Source organism: Aulostomus chinensis, chromosome 8, assembly GCF_037954235.1.
Source record: "Aulostomus chinensis isolate RoL2024-O1b breed Wild chromosome 8, RoL_Achi_v1.0, whole genome shotgun sequence".
NCBI classification, from domain to species: Eukaryota; Metazoa; Chordata; class Actinopteri; order Syngnathiformes; family Aulostomidae; genus Aulostomus; species Aulostomus chinensis.
Window position 1 is genome coordinate 16,602,597 of NC_141327.1, and position 25,029 is coordinate 16,627,625.

Here is a 25,029-nt window from a genome sequence, read left to right on the forward strand (position 1 = left end):
CATCTTTACTTGTATCCACATTGAAGGGATCAAAAATGATTTATAGAGAGAGAAAGCGAGAGAGAGAGAGAGAGAGGGAGCGCTGGGATGGGGATGGGGGTAGGTGGATGGGTGGGGGTTGACACATTATATTGAGATTAGATAAGGACACTTCCCAACAGCATTGCTTCCTCAAAAAAAGCAAACTGTGAAAACTGACAACCCACGTTTCATTTTAGCTGTCGCACTTAACCCTGTGTTTTTCGAGCGTTTTTCAACATTACATGCTATAGTCTTCTCAACACTAGCACTCAAAAGGGCTTCCGATTCATTTGAAACCATTCGTCCAGGCGTGACCTGTGGTCTCTGGCTGCCGCTCAGAACTGAGTTGATCCATATGCCTACCTTTCAGCTCCTTAACTCTTACTTTTGTTTTTCTTTCTTCTTCCTTTTAACCTCACAAGCCCTTGCATGCTGTCTGTGGAATAATACAGATTTCAGGCTTCCCACTGGCTTATTCATGTATTGATCCAGTTGCTGTTATATAAGGCAGCCGCTCAGGAGTCTGGATCATCTCTGAATGTAAACAAAATGGATTAGTTTGTTCTCTGAAGATCTCATGGGGGGTGGAGGGGATGAAAGGGAATAAAAAAGTCTTAAAATGAAATCGGTATTGGCAAGCATGGAAATAGAGTTTCTCTCTGATCTGCTGAACATTGATCATGGAGAGGAGGAGGAGGAGGAGGATAGATGGAGTGTTCATTCAAACATCCTGATTGGGCTGTTGCCTTAAATATTTAGAGAATGGAACCTGCACACACAGATACAACAGTACTCTCAGTGCTCTACCCATGTGTAGGAGGAACATGTACAAGCTCCTAAACTGTAGCAGATTGGATATTATTGTTAAGGTGATATATTTAGATGTTTGTCAAATTATGTAGACAACACTGAAATATACGTAAACCTGTAAACAAGGGATGATAATGACGAATCAGTGATTGGATGTGCCAGAGTTCTACAGTGAAACAAAAACACAACTGGAGTAATTGAGTTTGCAGCCAAAAGTCTCAGTTCACTTCTTTATTTTTTTGATGTTAAAAAAAACACACACACACAAAACCATGCCATAAATATGATAGTATAAGTACACTCAAGCCCTCGCAGTGCTCATTAAGCTGATCACAGCCAAGTTAAATCTAAGAGTTTGCTCATTCCTGCTGCGCCAGGAGGAGACTCTCCAGCAGACTCACTCCAGCCCTCTGCTGCCATCAGCACGGATAAATAATGGGATCATCCGACCAAATAAATCCAAATCTGACAGGGAAACATGTCATTTCATGGATTGCGTTACTCTCAATACATATTTATTTCCAGTTTTACAGCAGAAAGAGCCTGTGATGTAATGTTCTGTGATGCTGCTTAAAAACAGTTTGAAAAGGCAAAAGCATCATTTGAAGATGTATCAAGCTAATTTAGAATGCTCCCGAGGTCCCTGAGACCCAATTATTGTGTCGTATCAGAGGTCTTTGAAGGTGTTTGCAGCCTGCCTGATATTGCTCATGCGAGTTGCTCTCATGCCTGATTCTGTGCGAGGAGTCGAAGATACGGTGGCATCTGGGTTTCACTTCTTTGTGATTTGTCACTGGAGGCAGGTGACAATCATACAGAAGGCCAAAAATAATTTCCCCTACCAGGGCTGGGGGCTTTTCTAGGTTGCCACCTGACTTCATGTGCAGTAATGACAAGCCTGTCTGCACCGGTGGGTGTCACGGTTTTGAGTTGCTCGGCACATTTCTCAGGAGTGACACAGTCAAAACAAGAGCAGAGGAGATTTAAATCATTGACGCAAACTCACTTTCCGTCACAATAGTTTCGATCAAAGATGACATTTCTGTCATGAATGTCAAAAACCTCCAAAAGTGATATTTCAGAATTGCATTGATGGCTCGGCAGGTCCTGATTAAACTCTTAGACTAACTGGAAGAGCATTCCTCCGTCAAGGCCAATGTAAAAATCTTTTGACATTTAATGTTTTCCCTTCATGAAATATCCTGAAAATGTTTGCATAATTCAGCTTATGAACCAACAAACAGGTGAAAATATAGAAAGGGTGTATATTGAAATCATGACCACCTGTTTGACAGAAATGACTAGATGAACGATAATGTTGCTCCAAAATGGCTGAATCCTTGGATAAGTGTGGCTCAAGGATTTGTCTGCTGACCCCACGTGGCCAAAATAATAATACACATTTGAAAAAAATAATTGGACCGTCTTGCATGTGCCAGTGAATAAAAACTCATAGTGCAATGGATATTTTTTCCTAAATATGGATGATTCTTAAAGTCATGCAACCTATGATGTACAGCATTTGTAATAAGTGCGTTTGAGTGTGAAAAGTGTACACATGGAGTTGAATGTAAGATCTGCACAGAGAGAAAAACAAAATTAAGCCTTCCTAATGAATTTTCAGAGAGAGCGCCAAGACTGTCATTAAGACTGAACACTGTGTTCAACAGCTGTTCGGGCTATTAATCCTAGACCAGCTCCCATTTACCGTAACCTTGGGTAACAGCCCTCCACAATGTTAACAATATCTGGCTTTTATCTCCTTTTCCCCTCCCTCCGTCTTCTCCTTGTCTGCCTCATCTGTCCATCCCATCTCACTGTTTGTCTGTCAGTTAGCTTCTTATCTTCTCTCTCTCTCTCTCTCTCTCTCTCTCTCTCTCTCGCTCTCTCTCTCTCTCTCTCGCCCGCCTGCCCACCCTCCCTCCTCCCTCCGCTCTCCTCCCTCCGCTCTCCTAGATGACATAACCTGCTGTGGTCAGTCACCTGAGCAGTGACCACCAGGCTGTCACGGCGATAATGTAAATCTCTTGGAGAGCAGATAATAGCTTAGAGAGATTGTCAGGACACACACACACACACACACACACACACACACACACACACACACACGCACACACACAGATGGGGGAGACACAGCAAAAACACTTCTCTGTTTCCATGGGAACTTGACCTGAAGCCCCGTGTACACACTCTGTCACACACATGAAAACACACCTGTTAACTTAAGTGACTTTTAGGGTATTGAGATACGCACATGAATTTCTGGAGACTTAAACTAACCACTGCTTGACCAACCTGCGCATGAACACCTGACCCAAAAATCAGGGACACAGCTTTTGTCTTCAATTGTTCATATTGTCCCCAGTACACATAATTATAAATCTTGTTTGTGTCCTTGAAAGTTGCCCGAGACACTCTCTCTCTCTCTCACTCACTCACTCAGTCACTCAGTCACTCACTCACACACACACCTCTCAAGTGAGCAGACCAAACCCCCACCACAGTGTACTTTGGCCAGATGCTCACAGGAGAAGCAAACTTCAAATCAGGAGCCATGATTTGACCTGCTGTTCAAGGAAAACAACAACTTCAACAGTGGCTCTCATTTCACTCACTCTCATAATGTAAACATACAAAACAACGTTCTGTATTAACAAGTCCCCGTGCCACTAGTGAGCTATAAGCCTTCAGCTCTTTTCACACTACATTCACTAAGTATGAAGTCGAGCATTTGTCAGTCAGTGAAAAGATTCTAAAGCTTGTAAAGGATCAATAATATGGACTGTGAGAGCCCTGAAGCTCCACGCTAAAGATGAGACAAGAGAAGCAAATTGCGTATGTAACTTGGTCCCTCTAGTGGTGAGAAGTGGATATTACAAATATATCAAGGGTTTTTGTTTGTAAATCTCTCTCTGTCCTGACAAATGGATGCTAAATGCAAATATATGTTGATTTCAGAGGTTTTAGGTAGAGGACATCACAAGTCTGTTATGAAACATTATAGAGAACATGAGCAAAGTCGATGATAGCGTGAAGATCATGATGAGGTGAAGTTATTTATGCTCACCCGAAACCGACGCAAGCCCTTCAGTTTACAGAGCTATGAAAGCTTATCGTAGTCTTCTGAGGGGAACATTATAGTGACTACTTGTAAGCAAGACAGTTATGTTCAGAAAACGTCATTCGAGGTAAAAAAAATACTGCTCCCCCACTTTCATTTTCACTCATAAAACTCACATAAAACATAAAACTCCACATTCATCACATTGCATGGTAAAAGTCAAACATCAAAGATGGAAAAAGCTGCAAGTTTGAGTGTCAATGCATTTGTTTTTCTTCAGGCTACATGAACATACATGGTTAATATTGAGGCCCATCAAGAAAATCACAAATAAATACATACATGTCATACATATATTATTCACTGTACATATAGAACATCATTGAGTAATTCATGAGTATTAATACTGGGTTTATAAAGTTCCCATTAATTAGTATTATTTATATATATTTGAATTTCACAAGTACTACTGCCACTTCTTTTGTTGTACTCTTCCCTCGTTTCCATTCATTTTGTTTTACTCTTATTTTTATGATTTTAATTGATTTCTCCTGCTATAAAGGCGTAAATGTTACAATGTCAAAAACCCAAACAAAATACCAATCAATTCTGTTGAGGGTCGACTGTATGTGAGCTTATGTAAACCGTCCATCTGATCGCTTCAATGTTCGAACACTTCACAATTCCTATATGTATACATATATGATATGTATACATATAGCTACATATATGTAGGTATATATGTGAATATATATACACATATATACATTGTGTATATGTATTTATGTATGTATATGTACACGTACATACATACACACATACGAACATATATAGATATAGATATATATAAGTTTATATATATAAGTTCTTAGAGAGAGAGAGAGAGAGAGAAGTCTTTCTATTGGTTACAAAAGCAAATGTGTGTGCGCGCCCGTGTGTGTGTGAAAATTACTCTTCAGCAGTGAGGATATTTACAGCCGTTCAGAGGTTAACTCTTGATTTTAGGCGAAAGACTTGAGTCAGGTTTAGGTTTAGGTATTTCCCGGTCAGGTAAGGAGCTAAGAAGGCATTAGAATGTCCCCACTAAGATAGGTATATGAATGAGTGTGTGTATATGCATCCATGTCAAGGTGACCTAATACTGGCTTATCCAGTGGACTGGGGTGTATTACTGTCTGGCTAAAAACTCCACCTGTCCACCTCCGATTTACTGACCCCATTAGCTGAGTCGTCGTGACTTTAAAATGCTCTTAAACATCCTCCAGAGATTCACTGCACTGTTCAGAGTTGTGGCATCGTCGCCTTTAACCTCCTACAGCGACAAACTCAAGCTGTGAATAGTGAGAGGAAGCAAGGCGAAGCATCTGTATCCACCCTGTATATCTACTGTTGGGAAACCAGACAGAGTCTCTCACCAAAGGTGGCAGCGCGATGATGTGTTCACCCACAATACAGAGATATATCTTAACTAAATGTAGATTAAGTGTCTGCTAATGGTCATTGTGGTTTTACTAATCTAAGATTTCAGAGTTTGCTAACAGCATATAAAAAATTGCCACGAGCAGCAGCTGTCTTTATCCAGTAATACTGGCATTCATATCAGCCCAAATATCCCAAATGAGGAGCACCATCACTTTAACACACATCACCTTGTTTATATCCATTTCAACAAAATATGTCACTGATTCCTCAAGACAAATGAAATGCTACATCTCCATAATCAGATGAAGGGACAAATAGGTTCAATGAATACTTCTCAGATCACATATGGTTCACCAGAGGGCAGCATCCACCCACAAACCACAGGCAGGCTCCTTCCATGCCACACACTAACTGTGCCCAGCTGTCAAACAGTGCCCACACAAAGTCCTCCGCACGGGGAACCCTCGACATTGCACACATGAGGGGGAGACTGGAGACAAAACGGGTCCAAGGAACGCAGTCAAGCACTGTTTATCTAGGGTCTAAACGGGACTGTGACATGTGGTGGACACACCTGCCGAGACATTTTCATCTGACTTTATAGAAAATCAATCAAGTGACAGAGTGAATCAACCAGAAATGAGCTGAAGCTAGAGGACGCGAACAGTTGAAGGCTAAACTGAAGGACCCCTTGAATTCTCTGTCTGTCTGTCTGTCTGTCTGTCTGTCTGTCTGTCTGTCTGTCTGTCTGTCTCTCTCTCTTGTGTGTGTGTGTGTGTGTGTGAGAGAGTACTTGTACAGTTATCTTTGTGAGGATTAAACCATCTGAGGTCATTTTCTGAAACAATTTAAAAGCATTGTTCAAGGGTCAAAGAAATACTTCACCCAAAAATGTAGTTCTAGTATTCATGAAAATGTTTTGTTTTTTCCTCTCCTGTGTCACTTATGTGTAACTTTAAAAGGCAGAAAGAACCAGCCACAGATATTTAGCTTGTAGCAACAGGCGCTCAATGGCAGTGAACTGCATCTTCTGGTACAATCCAAACCTCCTAATCCAACTGTAATCCAAAAAACTATAATTTTTCTGCTTTGTTGCTCATTGATTGTTTTCTGAGAGTCTGACTCTGAACGCAGGTATTGTCCTCCAGTGTTAATGATTACCTACTCCATCGTTATCATCATGTATTTCCTCCTTGTTCAGCTCAGTCAACAGCAACCAGGAAGGAGAAGGAACCCTCGGACCATGCAAGATGACCGACTTAGCCAAGAGCGCCGCTGCCTTAGTTTGAAAATAATATCTCAGTACCTTATTTTTACAAATGATGGTTAATAATCACTTACCCTGATACCTTAACGCAATCATATTTTGCAAATCAATTATGTCATTGTGACAGCAAGTAAGATTGAAACACACAAAATTGTCCTCAAAGGTCCCAGTGATCCAACACCATTCCTGGGCATGTATTTGAATTTGCTGCTGATTCTATCCTCCACATCAGCGCATGCGATGTCTTTTCCTGATTTGGTGCTCAAGCAGCATTTGGAGGGTGCATCTGAAATCCATCCCAGGTGACTGCTGATAGTGAGCCAACCTCCTTCCCCAACACCTTTGGAAGTGTTTTGCTTCAGAGATCCATCAGACAGATGATGGGATCCACGAAACCAGCGTACATCCCCGTCTGGGTGGACCTTGTTGAAGGTGCAGACTGAACCGTTATCGTACGCAAAGGCTTCGCCGATCCCGCAAGACTCTGTGGAGCAGAGCGTGAGAAGAGTTTTTCAGTTACAAGATGTGGGACACGAATGCTTCTCATGTGGAACCATTCAAAAACAAACAAACAGTAAAACCTACGCTTTCTCAGGACGAGTCTTAACTGAAGTTTTTTTTACAACTCAGGCAAGAGTGGATATTCTGGAGGCTTTGGTTTGCACTTTGCTGGAGATCCTGAACCTTCACAGAACACTGAAGTTGTCTTTAAACCATCCCGTGCTGCAGTTCAAAGTTCCCTCCATGACTTTATAATGCTCTGTTTTAATGATTTTACGGTCACACTGTACCACTGCGTTTGGAAAGAACATATTCTCACGTGGTTCTCTGTACAGTATGATGTATAAAAACATGAACCTGAAGGAAGAAGTTCTGGAAGTTACAAATTCAAAATCAACTGGAGATTCTGATCTTGCAATGTTCCCACAGTTATCAGCAGCATAACAAGGAAATGTTTGGGAATATTTACACATTCGTTCTTACAGACGGGGAGGAAACAAAGCCTCATGACTACTAACTTGTGCGGAAGAACATTTCCTGAAAGAGGTCATATGAACCTAGAATGTTTGCATAACTTTCAGTATCATTTCAGGTTCTCTCCACAGGACAGTGAGGGGGAAGAATGTATATGTTGTAAATCTCCCTAATGTGTTTGCAGACATCCTGCAAGGTCCCAGAAAGTCAGCCAATTATTAAACCCGAGAGAATTACACATTGTCTCCAGGAATGTTCGAGTAACACCACAAGATGATATATGTGACATTTCCAGCTAGGTATGTCTTGTGTAGTGTACATCCTTTACTGCCTTTATTTTAGTAGTTCAGGTCACATTCTAACAGTGAGTATAAGTAGGCAAACAGTAAATTAAATATGTCAAGCAGCTGTGACGGTTTGACCCCCTTTTTTATATTTGATATGGATTTGTAAGTTACTCTAATCATCATTTCTGTCAGTGGCTAATAAATCAAACTACAATTTTACCATCGCACATTGAAAAGGGCAGCTTTGTTGTTGCTGATCGTCTTCACAAAGCTAAAAATTCATCAGCAGAGATCAGAGGAAAATCAATTTATGAGCAATGGTACAGACCTGGTAATGTAGCAGCTCAGCTGTTTGTTCGCCATAGCAACAACATATGCACGTGCGCACGCACAGGAGGAAAATACTAACCAGAGCATCTCATTTATCTGGCGTTTAGCTGTTATGATCTTAATAAAAAAAACAAATATTTTTGCACGTGTTTATGAAAGTGACTATGAATGAGCAAATGCGTCATTTGCCTTTTAAACTGTGGCGTTGCCGCTTTTTCAAAAGATTTACTTCTTACATTCAAGACAGCAGTATCACTACAACGACTATATCTGCCTTTGTTGTGATAGTTGCACAAGAATAAAGGTGGACTCTGACCTCGTAGCTCGATCCAGGTGTACCTATGGGAAATCCCGCGGTTGGAGTGGAGTTTGCACATGTAGGGTTTCGAGGCTCCGCTTTCCAGAGGCTGAACTTCCTCCACAATGAGGGAGAGTGTTTTGTTTTCGTAGACACATTTGAAGCCCCTCCGTGTAAAACTGTGGTGAATAATTTCCCCTCCACTATTCAAGTGACATAAAGGCTTTTTGTTTTGGGACCACAACATGTGTTTGACTGACAGCTCGCTGCTAGACGAGGAGACGTTGCAGTGCAGAGTGACCTGCTTGCCACACTCTGCTGTGGTGTTGGAACTTATAAGTAGTCTCACCATATCTGCAGACAAGGATACATTTGTTAATGAAGCCAAACGTTTGTAATTATTAGCATCTTTAAACTGGTTTGAATTAGTGTCACACACCTTGGGTTGTAAGTGTGAATGCTGTTAGAAGCCAGAGAAATATATTAAGGGCTGTGAATCTCATCATTGCTGTAACATAGAAATGAACACGTTAGAGCAGAATGTTTCATTGATCGAATTAATATTTTAAAAAGCATCATGTTTATGAAATCTAACACTCAAACTGACCTGTTGAAGAATTTTTTGCCTCTGTTCCTCCAGCGCGTCGATTCTAAACTTCCTTGTGGTGCTTTTGTATCCCGTCCTTCAGACTTATTCCTAAAAGTGGGTGAAGAGTTAATGATTAAAGAATCATTAAAATTAATGAATAGATTTATCACCATGGAGGGTGGAACCTGAACAACGAGGCGGATCGACAGTGTAGCCAGTGTGTGGTAGTGAGAGAAAGTGAAACCAACAAGCAGACGGGGACCAAACACCCATTCATGAAACTTAAAAGCTGCACATCGCCAAATAGAGACTTTGTATTGCAGCTTAAAAGTGTTGCAACATATTGGCTGGTTCATGTCATCGCTTCAACTTCCTCTTTACTCTAAATTCCTCCCCAGTAATAACGGTGCAAAATTGTGTGTTGACAATTTTCCAAAGAATGCTATTGACAAAGATAGCAGGTTCTGAAACGTATTACAGTATATGATAATATGCTAACTTCGGATTTAGTATAGATGTGAAAATTGCATTTCTCTATTAATGTTTGACATTCCATCAAGTTTGTGTTCATGTTTTTATGCTTTTTGTGTCCAGTTCTTTTATTTTGAAATTCTTGTCTTACTCTTACACCAAGTGTTTGCCCATCACCTGTTTATTTAGTATTCTCTGTGTGTTTAAAATGGCTTGAACACGCCCGTTCAGTTGCCACAATCTGGCTTTTGTTTGCTTTTCTTCAGATTGATGCTGTTGCCTTCACTAACCTCTGAGCTTGTAGTAAAAATCTCTTCTTTTGGAGTCCTGTGAAATCCTTTGCATCTTCCCTCAAACCCCAGTTCTATGCAGACATGTTCATATTATGATTAATCAATGATCATGTATAGATGTGAAAATTGCAAACGTATCTATGAAATGAATTGTTTTTGAAAGGAAACTCAAAAAGAAAGGATTTAGTTGCATTTGATTTTTTTTATACAATGATTTCATGCGAATAGGAGGTTCCTCATCTGGTGATAACCCCATAGATTAACCCTTTATGACGAGGGACTAAGCTATGAGATAACATATTATAAGAACGTAGAAAGATAGTGATTCCCTGCAGGGAAATAATTTTCCGGACAATGCTGGAACAGACAGTGTAGAAACAACATTGCTTGGACTTCAGACACCTTTTTGGAAATGTTAACAACTTTCATGACTTCTTTTACTTCTATTGCTGCAGAAAACCTAGAACTCTTTAACCCTGCTGATCCCTGAAAAGTGTTTCTTTTTTTTCTTTCTTTTTTTTTTATATAGCTCAGCTGTCTGCAGCCCAGGCAGCTACAATTGACCTTTATAACATTGAAGCATACAGACTGAAAAGTCAATTTAGAAAAAGGGACAAAAGATGTACATCTGTATTTAAATTATATTTCTATTTTGTATTCACGTGCGCTGTTTTATTGCCTTATACATTTTATTTCAGTGCCAAGTACCATAGTACGTACAAAAGCCGCTTGATTAAATGATCTCCTTCCTCTTTATATATTGTTTTTTGGGGGTGGGTGTGTTTATGTCTCTCTCTACACAATCCTTGTCACCACTCACACTCTTGGAATCTTTCTCAAAGAGAGCTGTTTCCAACAACTCTACAACCATGTCCTAGAAGCGGTCAATTCCCAGCTAAGCTGTCTGCACACAATGACCTCTAGATGAGAAAAAGGTGTAGCGGAGAGAAGATGTGAACGGCAATGACACACATTACATGTTAAATAAATAACGCCCTGAAAGCCACAGCTGTGTTGTTAAGGCCTATAGGCAGTGGTCAACCTGTGTCCTCCTGCTATTTCTTTTTCTTTTGTGTTGCAGCCCTGCAGAGCTCAACTCATCAGGTCTCTCTCCGTGTTTGACTGCTTCCGCTCAGAAAAGACGATCGTTGTTCAGTGGCACAACTTCAAATTTCCAGATGAGCACTTATTTCTACTGTTAGTCTCAAGCGAACATCTTTTTTAAAAATTACAATGCATTTCCTCACAGTAACTTATCATTATGAGGGAACACACTAAATTTGGGGGAAATTATCCTCCACAAAGCCAGACAACAGAATAACCATCTTGTGTGTGTGTGTGTGTGTGTGTGTGTGTGTGTGTGTGTGTGTGGGTGTGTGTGTGGGTGGAAGCGGGCAGAGACACAGAGACCAGCTGACTGCGTTAGCCTAGCGCAATGAATGGGATTGAAAATGAATTAAATAATTTTCTTTTGTGAAATAATAAGACAGGTGGCAGTAAATTGAAGTTTTAGAATTCGTGACATAGTTTGAACGACCAACTTCGAGACTATAATGAGAAGAAGCGCAGTTGTTTGACGTAGCGCCTTAAACGCCCTGTCACAACTCCAAAACTAAACATTTGTTGACGACCAGGAGAGCGACTGCTGCCACTAAACCAAGCTCATGAACTTCAGCGACTTGAACCAGAATTCACAGGAGGATTTTCAGATTTTGTAAATTGAGCAGGAAATACAAAAGCATGCTAATCTGCCTATCCACTCCCATTCATTATGCTAAGCTAGCTGGCGGTCAGCCATGCTCTGTGGGTCTGGGGAGGAGTATTTCGCAAAAAATTGGGTCTTGAGCAACGCCAGGTGCTGTTGAGCAGTCATATGCTTGCTTGGCGTTATTACTTCCCTCCAGACTTGATTGTTCATGTCCACATGTGACTGGATACAACACATGCACCCAACTACACATTCCTGTCCGTCTTCTTTTATTCATTCGATTTAGATTTAGAATTTATTGCTGAAATCCTTTGAATATGGTTGAATCTTATTTTGAAAATAAAACTGAGCGACAGTTTTTGAAGCCTTCCTCTTTTTTTCTCCTTCCTTTAGTTCAAAACCTGAATTCCGGGTTTAGTCTTTTCTGATTATGGTCTATCTCATCAGAAACCGCTCTTAAATCTATCATAATCATCATTACCATCATTTTGTTTTCAAAAATGCATATTAAGGCTACCATCTGGCCTTAGTGTGTGTACTTCTCACACTCACGACTGCTGTGACTCACTTCCTCTCCTCATCTAAAAGCATGCATAAAAAAAAAAAAATCAATTAGACAGAAATTGCTTTAATTTGATAAGGTTCCTTAATGTAATTTCATTTTTTAATTGTTTTATTTTAATTTTTGGCTGCAAGGGATCTGTCGCATGTACATGTTTTGCAGCGACTTTAATCCAATCAAATGCGAGCGCTCATCCACAAACGTGCCGATTTTTTAATCTCCTATTACAGGGATAATGGCAAATGTAATGTCACATTCTCGCGCTTTCCCTGCCCTGCATGACAGCAGTGTTGCAGCTTAGTTTACATGAAATGTCGAGTTTTATCCTGTATTTAATTGCTGCGGGGACCAGATTGCCCATAATGCTGAGTTTTATCAGTAGCTTTAACAGGATTTACAGTAGGACTAGTAAATTTCTGAAGTTGTTCAGAATCTGTGTAATATATTTTGACACTAATTCTGTGCTCTGCAGAGTCCAGGGCCTGTTTCTATGGTGACTGGTCAGGTGTGTTGTGTTGCAGTAAGGTGAAAAACCTCATTCTGCCATGTCTGGTGATTGGTGGCACTGAGGAATTAAGGGATTCTGTAGGGGTTCAACGATTAGCCAACCTGTCAGGCTCATAAAAAACAAACTCTCCTCCAGGGCATGTCAAAAAAACGGGCGTCCCAAAGCTCAAAACAAGACTGAGTTATGTAACATTTCTTGACTGTCAATTGTTAGATGTGGCATCAAAGGCCAGTGTAACAGGGATTGGAGAAAAATATGAGCTAATGTTCATATACCAGCTATTATACTACTTCCAAAATCCTTCTGTCCCAGTTAAGTGGCAGTGTATCTTTCAAACTGTCAAATTGTTCGAGAGTGTTTGAGTTTACTGACGTTTAACTCTCAAAAACCGTCACGTCTAAAGCGATGTTGCTGCTCACACCTGGAAAGAAGACTCGCTAGCACTTTGTGAACTGCCTGTAAACTTCTCTCAAAACTGTAAACTGTAAACTCATTCATTTGGTATTAAACACTGAGAGAAACAGGACAATGAACCTTATGGACTCACAATTCCTGTCACTATGACAGCAACCTCTGTACTCAGCATCTGGGTTAGTTTTCTAGCCATCGCACAACCAGTCCGACTGCCGCACCTTCAACTGAGACTTTTCTGTCCTCTCTTTATTCTACGCACACCCATTTGAAGTTGACTGAAGTGATGTTTGTTGTACTTCGACCAGCAGAACAGTTGTACCTCACGCAGCCATGAGTGGTAACCAGCAATTTCTACTCCAACATTGTAGGCAGAGGTGGCACGGTGGTGCAGTGGTCAGCACTGTCGCCTCACAGCAAGAAGGTTCTGGGTTCAAGCCCAGATTCAAGCACAGGATCTTTCTGTGTGAGTCTGCATGTTCTCCCTGTTCCTGTGTGGGTTCTCTCTGGTACTCCAGCTTCCTCCCACAGTCCAAAGACATCAAGAGGGGACGAGGCTGATTGATACTCTAAATTGACTGTAGGTGTGACTGTGAGTGTGAATGGTTGTCTGTCTCTATGTGTTGGTCCTGTGATGGACTGGTGACCTGTCCAGGGTGAACCCCACGCCTACCTTGAAGGCTGCTGGGATAGGCTCCAGCCCCCCCACGACCCTTAACAGGATAAGTGGAAGAAAATGGATGGATGGATGGAATTGTAGACAAGCAAACTGTACAGAATTAGTTTCTCTCGCTAAGAAGCAAAGCACTGTTAGCATGAAATAGGGAGTCATCAAAATAAACTCCTTCTACATGTGCAACATCTATTGGCTGAAGCTAGAGAAGGAGCGTGAACCATTTCTAGTGTGCACATATGAGGTATTATAGATAAGTGGGGAGCATGCAGCCATTTTGTGTTGTAGTTGTGACTTGTGTTCAGCCAGAGAATAAAACTGATTACTCAGCACTTACTCTGTTTGTCTTTGTCTCTGCCCAGAAAGTCCACTCGGGCAGCAAAGTGAACCCCTGCAGTATTTTAACTGCAAGTTTTTAATCCTGTTTTGTCCGTTTTAACTTGCGTTTTCAGGAATTTGTGAAGGCTCTCATCTCGAAAGCTAAATAAAATGACCTGTTTGCTTGACTTAATGTGACGTAGACAAGAAGAACGACATTCCTAAGAGACTCGTTTCAGTCTCTCTGTTCAGGTGAGCGGTTCAATAAAGATCAGAGGTCCCAAAGTCCAGGATTTTCTACAGTGCAAATTATCTTTAGAGATAATCTGTAATAATATGATATCACATTTTTGTTGTCCCATTTTTTTCTGGAGACATTTATTGTTGTTAAACACATTTAGGTACACATGCTCACAGGAAGCTAATATACTGGATAAAAAGAAAATTAGTTTTAAGATTAGAGATTTTGATACCATCCGCAGTTCACATTTAGCAAATATGAACATGTGATACCAACACACTGATGATTTTTTTTTATTGTATTGCAGTTCTTCCAGGTCAAGTGTGGTTTTTTTTTCTGTTTTGTGATTCTTGTCGTCAAAAATAGTTCAATTTTGTGTTTTGTCACTAAAATTGGGGGGGGGGGGGGGGGTTATGTTATGATTTTTGGGACTAAGTACCTAAAGAATCATACCTGGTTATGTCCTATGATAATTGGTGTTCTACATTCCAGAAAAAGCTGAGAATATTTTTAGCTCTCAATTCATTCGTTATAAAACGGAATCTTGTGCTGCTTTTTCATTGTTAAATGAGACGGATTTGCTTTCTTCATCGTTTTCACATAAATGTGCGTACGAGGTGCTGATGTGTCATGCAACGTCGCTGAGCCGGCATCCCTTCTATAAAATGGTGATTTTATGCTACCAAAGTGTGGGGATATAGAAATATGCGTACTCCTGCATATTCTGTTGAGCTGATTTTGCATAAATCTATGCGCTCATGGAATCACAGTTTCCTGAGGGACTGACTGTGGGTATATACTGAAGCCCATTAATAATTGGTGGAAATGTTAAATCCATTAGCAGGATTATATTAAATATATATATGTATATATATATATATATAAGTATATATATAAGTATATGTATATATATGTGTATATATATGTATATATAAGTGTGTGTATATATATGTATATATTTATGTATATATATGTATATATAATATGTATGTATATATGTATGTATATATATGTGTGTGTGTATATGTATGTATATGTATATATAGGTGTGTGTATGTATGTGTGTATGTATGTGTGTATGTATGTGTGTATGTATGTACGTATGTATGTATGTATGTATGTATATGGGACTTAAATGATGAAATACATGTTTACCCAACAGGCAGTTCAAAGAGAATGCATGTTGAGTTGGAGATATGTAGAGCCCCCCCCCCCCACTCTCTCTCTCACACACACACGCACACACACAGCCTGTGACTGAATGGTGTGTTTAATTGCGGTTCCCCAGCAGCTTGAGCTTTACACTGGATAGTAGTGTGTTGTATTTGCTGCCTTCCTCAGACCACAATCACACATCACATGACTCATCTGCCCGTGTCCTCTGTTTGAGCCCTTAAACTTTGAGGACATCTCCATCAGACACAATCATGTATCACGTTTATGAGCTGATCTGGAAGATTCACAGCTCTCATAAATGCACCACCCGACCCAGTCCCCTCCCCTCAAGATAGCTCTCGCTCAGCTAATGTCTATGGGAAGGTCTGTCGGAGGGCACGCAGAAAGAGTTGTCCTTGTGGGTTTGAGGAGAATTGTTGGCACTTGGGGTCTTTACACGTATGACATGAACTGTCTGGGTTAGAGTTGTTGTTTTTTTTCTGTAATGCAATGAGATGAGACGCAAGGATTTTCTTCTCGACTGTCCTCTGACTTAATTTTACAGTTTATTTCAGAAGTACTCACACGTCCTAAATCTGGCGTTTTAATGGGAACAAAATGTCTTTCAGCTTTTTAAGCAACAAAAAGGCTCATTAAACCCTTCTGGACCCTGTTGCATCCTGCATCCTAAATACTGGTTTATGAGCGAAAGGGGTGTGACAATATACATAATTATTGAACTGCTTCACATCCAAATCAGAGAAAAAAAGATGTGATCATCAAAGAATAAGGCTCTGTTATTTCCCTTGTCTTCATTCAGACATATGTAAAGTGTATCGAAACATTTGTAATGAAATAGGAAGATTGTTCTGAAAAATTCAAACACCTTTGAATCTGAAGAGGACACTTCGCTCTTTTTAGTCACACGAACATGGGAATTATCATTTTTGCTTCCCACATCCCCTCTGACACGCGGTTCACGAAAGTGACGTCACGCTTCCCGTCACTCCGGTGAGGAATCCACTTTGATCCATAAATGGAGAAAGTTGTTCCATTTAACTAGAAAGGTCATTCCCCTCGACACCACATTCCGACATGTCCCAGTATGGGAGCGATGTATAAAAAGCTCCACTGTAACAGATATTAGCTTCACGCCGCCAGTAAAAGCTGCAGCTACATCATGGACACAGTGGAGACATTAAGAGCATTGTGCTTTGCCCGTCTGCGGTCTCAATCTCGTCACGGATCTAAAAAAGAATGAAACTGCGTAATGCTGATTGTAATGCAGCTGGCAGAAGCTGAACTTTGAAGAATTGGAGACTAAAGAGGGAACCCAGAATGGAGCTGTTGTTGGCATTCACATGACGTGATGCCCACATCAATGCTGAGAACCCAACTAAAAGACCCAGCGCTGATACTAGACAATATAGCTCAATTCAAGTTTCCACATTTAATGTAATTATTGGAATTATTTCTCCATCTGGCACATATGATGTGTTACTAGAGACAGGACCTGAAGAACTGATATCTTTTGAAATAAAAAAACTTTGACTCAGGATTCAAGCAGAGGAACGGTAGAGCTTCATGAGACCGAGGCAAAGCAAAGGGAAGAGGTGAGCTGCAGCTGAGAGTACCGAGCTGACAAACTGAGTAGAGGAGCTGACAAGACAGAGACAGAGAGAGCTGAGGCGAACTCACAACAAACATGAGGGTGGGCTGCTGGCTGTGTGAGGGGACAACAGGAAGTCAACATCTGACACGTGAAAACTATAAAATAAAACAGGAAAACAACTACAGTGTAAAACAGTCTATAAGTGGCAGACAGTCAGGACTGAGATGGTAAAATGAAAGAGTTCTGATGTGTTCAACGGTGTGTGTTAGTGAGGGATATCTCAAAAACCTAATTGAAGGGTTTTGATTCAATCTGGATCAAACTGTATTTGCCTTAGACTGTGGTACTGGCTGGGTAAAGCATCAATGGTCATTTTCAGGACATTCCAGGATCATCTTCATTCTAGTCTGGATCCCTGGAGGACCAGTTGGATATAATGACTGATATCTCTGAAAGTTCTGGTTAGGGCTGGGCGATATGACCAAAATTTGATATCCCGTTATAGCTCATTTTATATCCTGATACGATATACATCACGATACAGCACATTTTTGGTAAATTCAATGAATGAACAGTTTATTTTATTTTTTATTTCTTCCTCCACTTCTGCCCGGCACTCATCATATAAAGCAGGTAACACAACGCTACTGATGTGTTTTCGGCTGGGCATTTCATATCTAGGGTCGAGTGTTTGCACTAACTCAAGAAACCCCCGTTTCTCGACCGTGTAGATTGGAATCATATCTTTACAGGTGTGCCAACCTGAACAGCCATGGTTATTTCCTTCCATCTGCGGGAGGTATGGCTATATGGTGCGCCGCGGGTAAAAGCCTGTTGCAATGTCTGCGTCTGGAGTTTCTCCTTAACGTCAACGTCACTCGGCCCAGCTTTTGCTGCTTTTTCTCGTTGACTCTCTCTGTATTCTTTCTCATGATTCTTTTTCAGGTGAGAAAAAAGTTACTCGTGTTCGAGTCTGTTGTTGGATCGTGCAGCGGCATACTTCACAAAGTGCAGTAGTCTGATCCTTGTCGGTCTTTTTATATCCAAACCACCGCCATATGACAGAAGTTCCCCCTGTTTTAGGTACAAGCTCGTCGGTTTGCGCTGGTTGTTCGTCATCTCGTTGTTGTTTAGATTGAGAATTGGTAACATGTTCTTCTGTGTGGCGTCCAACGTCTTCCTCCATGGCTGTGAATGTTTGAGCCGCGTGCCTGGGCTTGCCGTAAGGCGCGTCGGTGACGTGAAATACTTCCGTAAAGCCTGTTTTGCGATACTGCGATATAAACAATAAAGTTTAACATTAAACGAGACATTTTCTATCGTCCAGACGATATATATCGTGATATCGCCCAGCCCTAGTTCTGGTATATCTTGATGAAATCTAACGAGGCAATGTATTTTTACTTAAGGGGATAAGCATGATTAATGATTCATACAACAAAAGTTGATATTCGACCTCCTTGAGTGTTTTCTAGATATCAGCTCACAGTTATGGTTATAGGCTACGAAAATACACAATTAATGATTCAGCTCGTCTGTGGCAGGATGCTAATTGGGGTCTCTGTGTGAAAGCTGGAGTTTAACATTCATGCTCATCTCATCATTACATCAAGGACACGCATCCACTCTCAACGTCCTTCTGGACTGACTGGAGAAACAGTTTCACAAGAGAGGATCAGCAGCTGCTTTACACCTTGCTGTGTACCGAGAAAACCGCGTTTGACAGTTAATAAGAAACTGGAGGGGACTTGCAGAGCTCATTCCTCCTCCGCCAGCAGTAACCATTGTTTCAAAGTGCAACTCTTTAGCCTCACAATGGGTTTTTCATTAGGCAGCGCGGTGGTGCAGTGGTTAGCACTGCCGCCTCACAGCATAAAGTGTGTAGAGTCTCCATGTTGTCCCTGTTCCTGTGTGGGTTCTCTCTGGTACTCCAGCTTCCTCCCACAGTCCAAAGACATCAAGAGAGGACGAGGCTGATTGATACTCTAAATTGACCGTAGGTGTGACTGTGAGTGTGAATGGTTGTCTGTCTCTTTGTGTTGGTCCTGTGATGGACTGGTGACCTGTCCAGGATGAACCCCACCTCTCACCTGAAGGCTGCTGGGATAGGCTCCAGCCCCCCCGCGACCCTTAACAGGATAAGAGGTAGAGAATGGATGGATTGGTTCATCATTAGCCCACCGTCAACCTCTCCACCAAGTTTGATAAAAAAAATTGGCCTCGTTTTCTGATCTGATCAAAGAGGTCATACATGTCAACCCGTACTGCTCCGTGTTTCATCATGGCAGTTACATTCCTCAAACCTCCTAAATCTGAGTGCAGCAGCTAAAAATATGGACTTCTATGTTGTTTTTTTTCGTACAGAATTACTGTATCACCAGTGTGGGTTTACAAGATCAAGACTCGCAGCCTTCCAAGACTCAGACTTATACCACCATGACTGGATGCAATTTTCTCTTCAGAGTTGTATTTGTGATTTCTTACTGATTTCATGCTTTGAAAGAAAATTTTAGGCCACCGTGTGAAAACTCTTCATGAGGGAACTTGACATGAAAGGCAGTTTAGAAGTCCCTGATTTTTCCAACTTACACAAGAGAACCTTTCTATAAAATCTATCAATCCACCGTTTCTCCACGAGCCACCTCTGAAGGCTCAAGGCTGTTTTAATATATATTACAATTCTTTTTTTTTTCTCAAATTCACTCAAGAAGAAGTAATCTTCACAGGCGGCTGTTCAAATCCCTCAGATCTGCCTTTTACATGCTATGAGCACATCGTGTCATCTGGAATCCGGTTGGAGTCACCAGGGTCCTCTGGTGCCCTACATAAAATATTACTTTAAACTATTCTTTTTTTTAAAATTTCATATTCAATGCATGATTCATGAAAACCTTTTGTTCAATGTTTAGCTGAGATACTGAGAATCTGAATATAAGAAAACAAACAACTGTATCCTGCAAAATCAGACTAATCTGAGCTATAATTCTCTCTAATCTCTAAAGGAGCAGCCTTCTCATGTATCTTTGGGTTTTTTTTCTCTTGCTGTCCAGATGGAGGAAGTACAATATTTGGATGTGTACTGTATCCCATGTCTCCTGTAAACCCAGTGGTGTTGTCAGCAGCTTCGATGCAGGACAAATTTATGTTTGAATGAGTGTTTATCGCTCTGAAACCAGCTCTGAGGAGATCAGGGGCTTTTTTTTTTTCAGAATCAGGAGGCTAATCTGGCTCAGAGCATACGGGGTAGCTGGCCTACCTTCTTAGCAACTGCATAGAGCTGAACTTGATGCCAATGTTTGCTAACGCTAAGGATTACCCTTTTGTGTTAAGCTGCACTTTGCAGTCGCTGATGTGTTATTGCAGTATTATTGCAATAACACGTCTAAAAAAAAAAAAAAGTCTAAAAAAAACCCAGCCTTTAGTTCGGCTCAACTCTTACGCGAAACTGCAGTTTACGAGGGTGTTTTATGATGAGATGATTGTAATATGAGTCAAACTGCCTCAGACAACTACTTCTGTTGTACTTTCATGGCCACATATTTTACGGGGGGGTATATTTGCCATCATTAAGTATTCAGTATTAAAAAAAATTATGGTAATTACACTAGGAGCGGGGAGAGAAATTATTTTTGTGTGTACGCTGGTGCTTCTAATCTGTCACCTTGAATTGGTGAAGGTGCGTCTCAGCAGCAATATAATCAGAAACACAGAATAGAAGTCCAGTAAAGAATACCTCTGCAGTCCCACATAATTGCTGTAATGCCTCTGTTGCACTGCAGTAAATCACAGGGAGGGAATACTTCATAGGCTGGCTCCATTAAGGTCTGCCAAATGGGAAATAACAACTAAATGCTCTTGACATATGCATCTTGGCAATCTAAATAGGTTCACTTCAGCAACTTGAATAGAAAGACCTGCGCTACGGCAGGAAGGAACCCCATTTCCTGTTAATCTTCTATTGTGAAAATGTTAGTGAGTGCCATCCCTCCTCAAGGTCGTTCGAATTGTTTCCCTCTTACATTTTTCCATCCAAATTCAGTATACAATGATCAAACGCTGGGCAGCCCTCTAGGTGTTCTCGTCTCCCTTAAGGCTGCTCTGTTTAGGCCCATCCATCTCTGAGTTGACAACGTTTAGACATACAGGACTGGCCTTGCTGCCGATGGTATTCATGGACGGCGTGTATTACCCTTCTAGGCTCCCCACGGGCACTCATCCGCTGTGATTTAGTGGAACTGAGAACCATGCATTTCAGTCAGGCAGGAGAGGAGAAGGCGTCAGTGATTTATGCTTTTGTTTACAGGGTGCTTTTGGGACTCTAATCTGGCAGTGATGAGAAAGAGGTGTGTGTGTGTGTGTGTGTGTGTGTGTACGTACAGATAGCATATGTGTGCGTTAGCTTTGGTGTTCTGATGAACAAAGAGTTGCACTAAGTAGAATTTGACTTTTGAAACGGTAAAAGAGCAAATAATTCACAGACGTCATAGCCAATATTCAATAGAGAATCAATGAAAGCCCCCCGACCCACCCACCCCAAGCAATAGGAGCTTAAATGCAATTTAACAAAGGATAGCTTCTCACATCATCAGCCTCCATCCATCAATCAGTGATGTGACCCTTCATGAATGATACACTTGTCCATAAGGGAAGGTGCATAAAACAAAATGGCCTCTAATGCTGCCGACCTTCATGACCCTGCAAACGAATCGTCCAGACAGATGAGCGTTCTGCAAGAAATTGTTTGGTGAGCTTGTTTGTGTGTGTGTGTGTGTGTGTGTGTGTGTGTGTGTGTGTGTGTGTGTGTGTGTGTTTGAGGCAACAAAAGAACCTCAGTAAGCAGGTCTTTAAAGTGGTACCTCACCAAAAAAAATAAAATTATTGCACGTTTTTTTAATTCATGATTCCCCCCCCCCCCCCCCCCCCCCACTGCATGAGTCCTTGGTAAACACAGAAAATGTTAGCCTTTTCTTGGGCGAAATCGAAATAAAATGACGATCAACAAGCAAAACTAAACGAAATGACTGTTACAGTACATTCAAAGTCCTCTCAAGCCAGTCGTATGATAATACTCTACAAACCACTTTGATTTCAGATTAAAAATTAAAATAAGTCTATAAAAATGACTGTTTGGATCTGTGTATCCAGCAGTAGAAATGAAGATGATTTAGGTTATACCACCAGATTAGTGTCTAAATGGACATTTTCTATTGTTTTGGTGTTGTCCATCTTTGGTCTCAATTGGCATCCAGCAACAGATTTAGGTACCGCTTTCTGAATCATGGATTCACAAAGCCGTCACGCAGATGAAAGAAAAAAAAAATCTCATTAATTCCATGGATGTAAGAGTAAAGAATTGATGAACTACTGAATCTTAATTTTTGGGGTGTCACTTTAAAGGAGAGCCATGTGTTTGTAGTCTCTTAAACAACTGTAATCAATATTTTCACACCAACGACGGACTGTGGGCTACATGACACTGTGTACGTAAGGAACACTTGCAGATATGAAGGCTTCACTGCTCGTTAGCAAAGGAAACTGCAACTTAGCAAAGGAAAGTCTCATCAGTTTGTCTACGTGGTCAAGAGGGAATAGAGGTGATTTAACTGACTGTGAAAGTGGCGTGCTTGGCGGTGCCAGACATTTTTCAAAGTGCTGATCTGCAGGGATTTTACACACACACAAACACACACACACACACACACACACACACACACACACAAAAGCAATTTCAATGCGCAACAGAGAAACGGTCTGAAAAAAAAAAAAGGAAAAACAAGCACTTCTCTGGGAGAAAATACCTTATTGATGGCAAAGGTCAGAGAAGAATGCCTGGACTCATCCAAGCTACTGGAAAAACAACACTAACTCAAATAACCGGTCTTTAAAGCCTGGCTACGCATTTGAAGCGTGATGGGCTACGGCATCAAAGGACAACACAGAGTTACACCGTGTCAGCTAGGAACAGGAATGGAAAAGCTCCAGTGGAAATGGGCTCAACAAAATTAGACAATGAAACATTGTTGCCTGCTCTGCGTTTGAGCAGATATGCAGCTGGGCAGGTCAGACGTTAGTATAAACAAGCTGAAGGCAATGATCCATTTTGCCTTGGATCAACAACGCAGGTTCCTGCTGTGGTAAAGGGACATATTTAACCTGCACACCAACTGCATTCACAGTCATGAAATTTTTTATTGAATTCAGTTGCAACACACAGCAAATGTTCTCGCTAATCAGATTCAAGACATCATGTTTAAATCTTGTCTTTTGGATTGAAGTGAAATATAAAAAAGTATTTGAAGTATTTATTATTTACTTAAAGTATATAAAGACCCATATACAGAGGCCCCCAGACAAAACTATCCCAGTGATGCATTTCTGTTCAAAATCATTGTCTTTCGTGTTTATTTCTCAAACCGTCTCTGAGTCGTGAATGCTTTGAATCGTAGAACTGGAGTAGTAATGCACCTCAAATTCTTGTGGCCAGAATCAACAACATTCTGACAAAAAAAAAAACAAAAAAAACCCTTCCTAGAATTTTTTCGCGCGATTTCACAGAAGGGCGGAATGTGACATAAACACGGCAAATCCCTTTTTCACATGTTAAATCCTAAACACAGGAGATTAAACCATGTAGACTCTCCTCAACTGCCTGTCAAGTTGTTAGTTTCTATAAAAACTCAATCATATATAAAAAAAAGACATTTTATTGCATGAGTGACAGCTTAATTAATCTCTTGTGTTGTCAAAGCGGAAAGAGCACCAACAAGTCATATTTATTTTTGACAGAAAGCAGCAATTAAGCTCAAATCAGACTTGTCACAGTCAAAGGTTGCACTTCCTGTTTCCACCAGCAGCAGTGTGCTTTTGAATTCAATACTGTAAGTTTCTATGTTGTCATTTTGCCAATAAAAACTTCCAACTTCTCTTGTTGATTAAAATTTCTCAAAAGTTGGACCAAATGAAAGTTTGATTTGATTTGAAGCTGGAAACAGGGCCATGCTGAGGCAGCCAGTTTCATAACCAAGTTGGTTTGGTGCCAAGTGAGAAACTGTGTTGATGTCGGGACCAAAAAAAAAAAAAAAAATGACACACCAAGTGTCATTTTAATCCAGTTGAGGAAACTCTCATAGGACCTCAGGACTTGATGAATGTCGAATGTTATAGGAAAAGCTTATTCCTCTTTTATTTATTTTTTTTGGGAAGGGTTTTGGCCTTTCTGCCTAAAGCTGACTGCACATTAAACATGCCAGTATCACTCAAACTCAGCTGGGAAACCTTACAGTTGTTCACAGTCATGAAGTCCTTCCCTTACTCTCCTTTCCTGAGTGTTGTTTGTGCTATGCAAGTTTACCACCGTACTTCATTATTATTACTGTAAAAAAGAAAAAGACAAACCTCATCAAAGCTACTTTTATCATCATATCGAATAACAAAAACACTTTTCCCTCTTACCTTTTCTGCCCGGCGGCTGGTGAATGGCTTCTTATTTGCAATGTGAACGTCTCTACGGTTTGTTATCACACGCCCACTGTTACCGCTCCACCACTTTCATCTGCAGCATCGATGATGTGGACTGCTGAGTCATTTCCTTTTAAGACAACTATTGTCTCTTAGATACCTTGCCTTCCTGTCTTAAGAAGGGAAAAAATATTTTGTGAACTTAAACTCAGTGCCCTTCCTTCCTTCCTCCTTCCTCCCTGGGCATATCAGGATTGTCTTCTTCCACTGCTCTACTATTGTAGCATCTATAGGACGTGTATAGTAAGTCGAAGACCCCCCCCCCCCCCCACGAAGTATTGAGTACTATCGCTGCAAAAAGGACACAAAAGCATTACACATTGATATAAAATAGGGGATAAAATATATGGAATCAAACAGTGAAATTGAGTCCATATTCTAATCATTAATGCTCTCAAAAACATGTATTTAATTTATTAAATGAGTTGGTAATTAAGGCTGCACGGTGGTGCAGTGGTCAGCACTGTCGCTTCACAGCAAGAAGGTTCCGGGTTCAAGT

At 40.8% G+C, this 25,029-nt stretch overlaps 1 protein-coding gene across 4 annotated transcripts; it reads right to left on the reverse strand.

Annotated features, from left to right (window-relative positions):
* Positions 1 to 2,817: 2,817 nt before the first annotated feature.
* On the reverse strand, positions 2,818 to 24,496 carry LOC147257390 (uncharacterized). 4 transcript variants are annotated; one of them, XM_086211295.1, is made up of 6 exons: positions 24,465 to 24,483; positions 24,293 to 24,384; positions 9,079 to 9,168; positions 8,911 to 8,979; positions 8,490 to 8,825; positions 2,818 to 7,065 (listed from the first exon to the last, which is right to left on the reverse strand). In XM_086211295.1, the coding sequence occupies exons 4-6, from the start codon at positions 8,975 to 8,977 to the stop codon at positions 6,692 to 6,694; spliced, it is 777 nt and encodes a 258-aa protein (XP_086067421.1). In that variant the 5' UTR covers positions 8,978 to 8,979; positions 9,079 to 9,168; positions 24,293 to 24,384; positions 24,465 to 24,483; the 3' UTR covers positions 2,818 to 6,691. The 4 variants fall into 4 exon arrangements, with proteins under 4 accessions (XP_086067421.1, XP_086067423.1, XP_086067422.1 ...); XM_086211297.1 differs by lacking the exon at positions 24,293 to 24,384 and having other exon boundaries at positions 24,465 to 24,496; XM_086211296.1 differs by lacking the exons at positions 24,293 to 24,384; positions 24,465 to 24,483 and adding an exon at positions 9,246 to 9,284.
* Positions 24,497 to 25,029: the final 533 nt, after the last annotated feature.